Genomic DNA, 10,000 nt, shown 5'->3' with positions numbered 1-10,000 from the left:
CTCCCCTCCACCTCCACCTTTTTTTTTTAAGAAGAGTTGTAGCCGGAATCATCAGTGGTGTTCAGCTTAAAACCTTACTAAAGCTCATTGGAGAGAAGTCACGTGGGATCGGCGAGTAAGGTGGTCGCACATTAGAAGCTGTCCAGAAGCCCCACCGAATAAATATCAATTCATCCGCTCATTGCTTCATATTTTTTGAGCTGAAGTCCAGACATGTGTTTTTAGAATCTTCCAAAGCATCTTTGTGTCTCTGTGTCACTCCTTCTGACTGGGCTGCTTCACCTGATTGCTTCGACCTTTGACCTTTGGCCTGACTGCTCTGGTCACGTGCACTGTTTGACCTGACTGCTCTGGTCACGTGCACTGTTTGGCCTGACTGCTCTGGTCACGTGCACTGTTTGGCCTGACTGCTCTGGTCACGTGCACTGTTTGGCCTGACTGCTCTGGTCACGTGCACTGTTTGACCTGACTGCTCTGGTCACGTGCACTGTTTGACCTGACTGCTCTGGTCACGTGCACTGTTTGACCTGACTGCTCTGGTCACGTGCACTGTTTGACTTGACTGCTCTGGTCACGTGCACTGTTTGACCTGACTGCTCTGGTCACGTGCACTGTTTGACCTGACTGCTCTGGTCACGTGCACTGTTTGACCTGAGTGCTCTGGTCACGTGCACTGTCTAGCCAGTAAATTGTAATCACGCTCATCAGGGACGTGCACAGGATTTTTGAAGGGCAGTTGCTCTGCCTTGGAAAAAGGGGGCAACACGTTCATTTTTGTCACCACCGCTGCCACGCCCCCGTCCCCTGATCGCAAATATATATATATTTCCTTCGGAGGGGCAACTTCAGTCGAGGAGGGCAAACGGGCAGTTGCCCAAGCAACCTTAGCCCACTCCTGTGCACGTGTCCGCCCTGAGCACACCCTGCCACGCAGTCCCGCCTCGCTGAGTGATCCTAATGATATGAAGTCAAGTCATATTTATTTATTTATATAGCACATTTAAATGTGTCTCATACTGCAGAATAATCATATTCTGTTTCTTTATATAAAGGCAAGAAACTACATCAACTCACTCCCCCAAATGCCAAAAAGGAATTTTGCTGATGTGTTCATCGGGGCAAACCCAATGGGTAGGTAATTGTGTGTGTGTGTGTGTGTGTGTGTGTGTGTGTGTGTGTGTGTGTGTGTGGGTGTGGGTAGGTTATTAAATACCAGTAATAATAGTGTGAAAATGAGTTCTTCGAATCAGCGCCTTAAAGGTGTGTGTTACCGTAACTCTCCCCATGCAGCTGTGGACCTGCTGGAGAAGATGCTGGTTCTGGACACGGATAAGCGGATCACGGCATCAGAGGCGCTGGCCCACCCGTACTTCTCCCAGTACCACGACCCGGACGACGAACCCGAGGCCGACCCGTACGACCAGAGCTTCGAGAGCCGCGAGCTGGAGATCGACGAGTGGAAACGTGAGTACGATCAGAATCAGAATCAGAATTGTGTTTATTGCCAAGTAGGTTTACACCTACATGGAATTAGTTCTGGTGAGTTGGTGCATACAGTAAACATAAAATATACAAATAAACACAATAAGTACTACACACAACATAGAAACGCAATAAGTACTACACATAAGAACAAAAAAACACAATACATGTATATACAACACAATATATAAAGAAAGTATATAAGGAAGATAAGTGAAAAGTGAAAGTGGAGTGCAAAATGCAGAGCAGGAGTGCAATGATACTAGGATTACAAATTTATATTATTTTATTATAGGTGGTTTTTAAACTATGTTCTTACTATGTACAGTGGCACTCTGAGATTCAGGTGAATGTAGAGTGTGCTATAAATTAAATGAATTATAATAATAATTATTATTATTATTACAAATGATATTAGAGAGGTCAAAGAGTGTGTGTATGAGTTATCCAGTGAGTTTACTGTGAGTTATCAGAGTGAAAAGTGATGTGGTGGATGTGGTGGATGCGTGTGTGTGTGTGTGTGTGTGTGTGTGTGTGTGTGTGTGTGTGTGTGTGTGTGAGTGTGTGTGAGAGTTATCCAGTGAGTATACTGTGAGTTATCAGAGTGAAATGTGATGTGGTGGATGTGTGTGTGTGTGTGTGTGTGTGTGTGAGAGTTATCCAGTGAGTATACTGTGAGTTATCAGAGTGAAATGTGATGTGGTGGATGTGTGTGTGTGTGTGTGTGTGTGTGTGTGTGTGTGTGTGTGTGTGTGTGTGTGTGTGTGAGTGTGTGTGTGTGTGAGTTATCCAGTGAGTTTACTGTGTGGTGGATGTGACTTCCTGCGTCTCCCCTCCCCCCTTCAGGTCTCACGTTTGAGGAGACGACGACCTTCGTCCCGCCGCCCCTCGATGAAGACGAGATGGAGTCGTGAGGGAGGAAGGCGCAGTAGCGCCCCCAACAGGAAAACAAGAAACACAAACACACACCGGAAATGGATCTCAAAGTGCCTGCAGTTGCACCGTCCGCTCTGGGTTCCCCCCACAGGTCAAAGGTCAAACTAGGCCATATCTTAGGCTCCTCCCCCCCCCCCGATATGAGATCTGGGTCAAAAAAATAAAAACAAACTAAAAAATAGACACATGACGCATTGATTGACATACTGACGCAGGGAAGATGCAGCAGACTGCTGGCTTGACAGAAGCGTTTTTCAATGCTTTGTCCTCTGAATTAGCACACACATAGTCAGGTATGGACAACACACACACACACACACACACACACACACAGTCAGGTATGGACACACAACACTCAGCAAGGAAACACACACACACACACACACACACACACACACACACACACACACACACACACACATAGTCAGGTATGGACACACAACACTCAGTAAGGAAACACACACACACATAGTCAGGTATGGACACACAACACTCAACAAGGAAACACACACACACACACACACACACACACACATAGTTAGGTATGAACACACAACACTCAGCAAGGAAACACACACACACACACACACACACACATAGTTAGGTATGAACACACAACACTCAGCAAGGAAACACACACACACACACACACACACACACACACACACACACATAGTCAGGTATGGACACACAACACTCAGCAAGGAAACACACACACACACACACACACATAGTTAGGTATGAAAACACAACACTCAGCAAGTAAACACACACACACACACACGAACACACACACACACACAGTCAGGTATGAATACACAACACTCAGCAAGGAAACACACACACACACACACACACACACATAGTTAGGTATGAACACACAACACTCAGCAAGGAAACACACACACACACACACACACACCCAGGTTTTCCAGTTTCCCATCTTCAGTCAGAGCGCTGTGTTGGTCTTTTACTGCCACCCCTCAGTGTTTTAGCTGTGTAAATAAATACATTAGCACTCTTGTAAATAAATGATGACAAGCGACCACAGTTACCAGTTACTCTGCCAAGGACCATCTCCTGCCTCTAGCCTCTCACACCCTTACACACACACACAAAACTCACACACACACACACACACACACACACACACACAAACTCACACACACACACTCTCTCACTCACACTCTCACACTGTGTTACTCGCTGTGACACTAGTCCTGAAAGATTGTCTGCTCAAACGCCCTCCAATCAGTATATTTCACAATCAAGAATGTCCTTTTTTTTTATTGAAATTGGAGAATGTATAGACCACTTCAGATTTTACAGTAGCGAATTTTAAACGGAGCCTGACTGCGCTATCTCTAGCCCAGCCACCCCCCCTCTGTTCTGCGTTTGGTATAGCCCAGAAGTGCCGCTATCTCTAGGCCAGCCACCCCCCTTTGCTTCCGTGCTTTGGTACAGCCCAGGAGTGCCGCCACATGAGATGAAAGGAGAGATACTGGCCTCACAGCAGCCTAGCTTTGTCCAGATTCCCATTTCATATCAGTGTTCCTAAGTCTCCCAGTGCCCCCCCCCCCCCCCCCCCCCCCCCCCCTTCAGTGTCTTGTAACTCCCCCAGTATCTCCCAGTGAAAGTGTCTCTCAGTCCGTTGGCTAAAGTGAGGCCATTGTGTCCTCTCCCTGTGTCCTGGTCCCTTCTGTGTATAACTTATTGATGTGTGTCTTGAATGGTGAGAAGAGTGTGTGTGTGTGTGTGTGTGTGTGTGTGTGTGTGTGTGTGTGTGTGTGTTGAAAAGTGAGAAGGGGGTGTGTGCAGGAACAGCTCCTCCCACTCACCTGTTCTAGGTTCACGTGTCTTTTTGCCTTCTCAGCTTGTAGGAACCTCGGAGTAGCGAGGTGATTTTATTTTATTTTTATTTTATTTCATATTTCTGTTTTTGTGTAATCCACATGTTGCTCCCTGTTTGAGGAAAGTGTGATGATGTTTAGACGTTTGTATATTTCGACAAATGGATGATGTTCCACTTGTAGAGACGACTGTCCGTATCTGAGCCACTGATATGTGATTCATCTGTGGGGACGTCTTCCATTCCCCTCCAACCGAAGCACTCGATACCAGCAGGATCCCCCCCTCCCCCCACCCCCTTATACATCGCCTCATTCTGAACAGGACCCCCCCCCACCCCCTTACACATCGCCTCATTCTGAACAGGATCCCCCCCCCCACCCCCTTACACATCGCCTCATTCTGAACAGGATCCCCCCCCCCCACCCCCTTACACATCGCCTCATTCTGAACAGGATCCCCCCCCCCACGCCCCTTATACATCGCCTCATTCTGAACAGGATCCCCCCCCCCATTACACATCGCCTCATTCTGAACAGGATCCCCCCCCCCCCCCCACCCTTACACATCGCCTCATTCTGAACAGGATCCCCCCCCCCCCCCCACCCTTACACATCGCCTCATTCTGAACAGGATCCCCCCCCCCCCCCCCCCCTCACCCTTACACATCGCCTCATTCTGAACAGGATCCCCCCCCCCCCCCCCCCCTCACCCTTACACATCGCCTCATTCTGAACAGGATCCCCCCCCCCATTACACATCGCCTCATTCTGAACAGGATCCCCCCCCCCCCCCCCTCACCCTTACACATCGCCTCATTCTGAACAGGATCCCCCCCCCCCCATTACACATCGCCTCATTCTGAACAGGATCCATCCCCCCCCCACCCCCCCCTTACACATCGCCTCATTCTGAACAGGATCCCCCCCCCCCCCCCACCCTTACACATCGCCTCATTCTGAACAGGATCCCCCCCCCCCCCCCCCCCTCACCCTTACACATCGCCTCATTCTGAACAGGATCCCCCCCCCCCACCCCCTTATACATCGCCTCATTCTGAACAGGATCCCCCCCCCCACGCCCCTTATACATCGCCTCATTCTGAACAGGATCCCCCACCCCCTTACACATCGCCTCATTCTGAACAGGATCCATCCCCCCCCACCCCCCTTACACATCGCCTCATTCTGAACAGGATCCATCCCCCCCCACCCCCTTACACATCGCCTCATCTGAACAGGATCCCCCGCCCCCCCCCCCCCCCCCATTACACATCGCCTCAATCCCACCAAGCAACCACCCCACGCAGGGATCTACTCCCGCCCTATAGCTTCACTTGTTAAAGTTTATTCGGAAATAGGTTTCTCTTGGCCTTGTATTACATTTAACGTCTGAAAAGCAATATATGTGTCTCTCTCTCTCTCATTCTTTCTCTCTTTCTCTCTCTCATTCTTTCTCTCTCTCTGTGTCTCTCTCTCGGAGTGTGTGGGATTGTATTACTGTTTTGTGGGCACAAGTTTACAGGGTTCCTAAGGGGGTTCATGTAAAGTTGACGTCACATAATTGGAGGACCAGTCCACAAACGTATTTATGACATGGTGGGACGAGCGATGTCCGCCATGTATAAATGTAAGATATATATATATAAAGTGATTCTTCTCTTTTTGTTGTGATGTGCTTTTCATGCAAAATGAACGAGCATTTCGTCCTGGTCTTTGTGGTTTTGTGCCTCGTGCACACAGCCGATTCTCAAGTCTACCAACAGAACAGGTGACACAAAACCACTGCATAATATTAATAAATAAAGGCAGTTATTTTTCAAAATGGTGTCTCTCTCTCTCCTTACACTTTATTCTTTTTGTTCTCTTCAGCTCTGAGTCTAGTCCCTCTAGGTGGTATGATTCAGAAACACGGGCATGTTCTGCGTCATTGCATGTCCGAACATAACATAACATAACATTTAATACATACCATAACGTTAAAGATCAGGAAGAAATATGTTAGTGTTTAGATAACTACGAGGCTTACATCATAAATATATATGTTCTTTCCCTCTCAGTTTAAATCCCAGTTTCATTACCAGTTTCATTCCCAACACCTTGGGAATCCCCTTCACTAGAGGATGAAGAGCCTGCTATGAACGCGCATCTAACCATCCCGAGAAAAATACGTCTGAATTGGTGATCAGAAGTTTCAATCAATAATATCCTCGTCATCTCTCATTCAAGTTAGGATAAAACTTGTATTAATCCCGTGCGGGAAATTCAATTGCCAAAGCAGCAGGGTAGTGGGAATAGTAATCGATTATCTATATACATTATCATCAAAAAACTAAAATTTGAATAAGAAATCAAATAAATAAATAAATAGACAAAATAGCAAATTATAGACAATAAAATTAGGCAAAGTTAGTCACCTATAATGAGAGTGGATAGCACTTGCAGCACAAGGTGTGTTAAGTGACGAGTTAGAGTACTCTCTAGACTTGAGACAGTGAGATGACACTACATTTACACAGCAAACCTGTACGTCTATTAAAATAAGTCCACAATTAGCCTATGATAAACAAGTGTGCTCGAGCACCTATTTAATTTACCTTGTGAATAAACTGGCAAACATGACAGTGTGCATGTTGTCAATTCTGAATTGTATACACTGACTCAAAAATAAGAAATGTGAAGTAATAAGAATAAGGAATGGGAATGGGAGAATGAGAAATAAATACACTTGACTTAAAAAAAAGAAACTTCAAATACTAGAATAAACTGATTTGGCAACTTACACATGTAAACCAGTAGATGGAGCCAATGTCACAGTAATGGCTTTTGAGTTCCTAAGAGATGCACAACCAAGTATCATTGGCATTGGTTAACCTACTTGTGATGTGTAGGCAGACACCTTGCGATCAAGGGCTTGCTTGCAGGTTTGCACATGTGTGTGAGTAGCCGGATGGACGTACAAAATATATAATAATTCTTTATGAAATACGAAAACAACAAAGCAACTCAATAAATGTAAGATACCTAGCCTTTCCTTCGTTTAGTCTACTTCCGCACAAAAGAGCACATGCTTTTAAGTTTGTCTCATTAACCTAGGTAATGGCAGCCGGTCAAGTTTAAATAACTGTATATATACAGAAACAGCACCGACAATGCGGCCTGGTTAATACTACTACTCAATAAATGCCAACATTTAAAATTTAGTTTTGATTGACACTCCAGTACTCACCGTGAGGATAGCCTTGGGAGTGGTGGGGACGGTGAATTTGAATTTGAAAATGATAGCTGTCCCCTTCAGTTAAGACACTTGCACAAACGGCACGGGTTTTGTGTCAGAGCATTGCCAGTGCGAACAAAACCTTGTCTTGTGGACGGTAACTGCAGTACAGAGTCCCAAAAATTCCTCGATCTACCTATAGCGAACTTACGCTATAGATCTACTTTAGATTTCTCGGGTCTATGAATGGACCAAGTGGGTGTAACGCTGATTTGACCAGAGTGGGCAGTTTTGTATATGAAAGAAGTTAACAGAAGGACGCCTGCGCCGAAGTTGACACTCTGAACCTCAGCAAAAAACCGGGTGAAACATGGAAAGAAGGGGTAAGCGGACCGCTATCTTACACATGACACAGTAGTAGTACACCGGTCATTAAATGCACCTCTGCTCAATCAATCGCACATTCATTCTGGTGTACAGTAAACATCTGCTCAGTGGCTAAAGCACTTCGCAAAACAGTAGTGAATCACGCGTTGCAGCGAGGTAGCATTTAGCTTCCGAGCTAACCTAGATGAAAGGTCCACGGGAGCTACATTAGCAAAGATGCGGTTAGGTTATCACTGGATTCATCCAATGGTCTTTGCGCTGAGTGTAGAACTGATATCGTTAGATGGTCTATAAACACATTTGTTGTGGCAAACGTACTGACATCAATGATGTGTGTGTGTATAAATATGTGCAACCAGCTAGCATTTGGGAGGCACATGCGCTTTGAAGTTCAGGCATGAACTGTTCATAACTTTACTAGCTAGCTATTCATATGGGTTCACTATATCCTGTCTGCTATTTTGCGGTTTTCCTTAATCCAGAACATGGAAAGACTTAAGTTTGACCAAGAAAATGTATATATGCGCCATATTGGCTATGAGACTACCAGCTACCTCGCGTTAGCGCGCTTTTTGTCAGACTATAATGAACCTGATAGCTAACCACGTGATTAAGGAATAAGGACGTTATTTTACTAAAATCTACCTTAACATGCATACGTGTGTGAACATCATTTACAAGCCCTGTACCCATTCTGGTTAATGACAACAGCCGACTGCAAGTGCCGTGGCACTCACTCTGCCATGCCCATATAAGACAGGTGGAGAGAAGAAAGTTCAGTACATCACCCAACATCAGGACGGACTGTCCAAATGGTTTTATTTAACACGAACGTCTCTGACTTGGTTCTGTCTGTTACAGTACTTGCTCTCAAGGCGCGGAAGAAGAGAACCAAACCGCGAAAGCCCGGCAAAAAGTGAGTAGCCATATCGCCTTGTCGTTCCATCTTAGTGCAGTTGTTGGGCCCAGTGTCTGTGTGGAGATGTTACAGACAGGCCTTGCTACTGTATCTTACCACAAGTAAGGCATTGTTAACGGCATGGTCGCAGCCTGCTTCTTTGTGAAGTGGCGCTGAAATTAATTCCTTATCGCACACGTTTAGGACCAGACCAACCTGGTGTGTAACTTTGGCCATTCAGTGGATTTCTTCACCCCTTGAAAGCGGCTACACTTATTATAAAGTGTACAAAGTAATATCCACTTGTGACAAAAACATCTTCTGTGAATCTTAAGGAATGTCATGGTTTTCTTAATCAATCATCTTACTACTTTCTGTGAAAATCACAGCTTCTCACTATTCTGGCTGTGGAACAAATATGACATTTGCAGGGAAGTAAGTATGTTGTTAAACCAAAGTAGGTTTGTACATCTGCTCTGATAGCAGCTGACGCTAGGCCTCTGTGTGTGTGTGTGTGTGTGTGTGTGTGTGTGGGCGCGCAGGTCAGTACTCTCTCCTCCTCCACAGCTGGCTCCTCCAGAAGAATAGGCAGATCATTTCAGAAACCCATGACTAGTTGGCTCAAGCCATGGGTGTGTGTGTGTGTGCGCAACATCTCGTGTCAAATGCCTGCTCCAGCGGACTAATATACAATGTAGTTATTTTTAACGGGGCAAAGCCCAATGGCATAGTCCGACACCCTAAAGTTTCGAACTCGTTCTGTGTGTCTATTTCTTCCCCGCTGCGCGCGTCAGGGGTCCTGTTCGTCCTGTCGAGATTTCTTCTCCAATACTGACCCGGCGACGGACTGTCCTCTAACCTCTATCCCTTCCACGTCCTGCCGCCTCGGTGTCCCGTGTGTCTCAGGGCTGTGTCCCAGGGCTGAGGCTGGTGTAGCCAAGCAGTCAAGACCCCCCCTGAGGGCTTTAGTGAGGCGCCCCCTGCTGGCTGCGCTCTCTGCCCCAGATGTCCTGGGAATCAGTCCGCCGCATCCCTGCCAGATGTGGGCCTGATCCGGCCCGGACCCAGCTGCTCTCTATGCACAGCTGCTCTCTATGCACTGCAGTTACGGTGGCCTGTGAGGCTGAGCGAAGCAGGGAGTCACCCCTGTGACCCCATTTTGCCCCCCCCCCCCCCCTTCCAAGTGCCCACCAGATTCAGGTAGACCGGCCCGCTTGCAAATTGCTCCTAATA

The 10,000-nt window shown here is 46.7% G+C and overlaps 2 protein-coding genes across 2 annotated transcripts in view; both read left to right on the top strand.

Annotated features, from left to right (window-relative positions):
* mapk14b (mitogen-activated protein kinase 14b) overlaps positions 1-3,894 on the top strand; it is a 29,081-nt gene extending 25,187 nt beyond the window's left edge. The window contains 3 exon segments of the mRNA XM_080846016.1: positions 1,053-1,131; positions 1,291-1,464; positions 2,329-3,894. Of these exon segments, the coding sequence (XP_080702142.1) occupies positions 1,053-1,131; positions 1,291-1,464; positions 2,329-2,396 (321 nt within the window). The 3' untranslated portion in view covers positions 2,397-3,894.
* A 3,869-nt stretch (positions 3,895-7,763) lies between these two features.
* Positions 7,764-10,000, top strand: part of srpk1b (SRSF protein kinase 1b) — a 34,111-nt gene continuing 31,874 nt past the window's right edge. Inside the window, exons 1-2 of the mRNA XM_080846003.1 lie at positions 7,764-7,865; positions 8,731-8,785. Of these exons, the coding sequence (XP_080702129.1) occupies positions 7,853-7,865; positions 8,731-8,785 (68 nt within the window). The 5' untranslated portion in view covers positions 7,764-7,852. The remainder of the gene's footprint in view (positions 7,866-8,730; positions 8,786-10,000) is intronic.

The sequence above is a fragment of the Sprattus sprattus genome (assembly GCF_963457725.1).
Source record: "Sprattus sprattus genome assembly, chromosome: 10".
Classification (NCBI taxonomy): Eukaryota; Metazoa; Chordata; class Actinopteri; order Clupeiformes; family Clupeidae; genus Sprattus; species Sprattus sprattus.
Note: the sequence above shows the minus strand (reverse complement) of the source record. Positions and strands in the feature narration are given on the sequence as shown.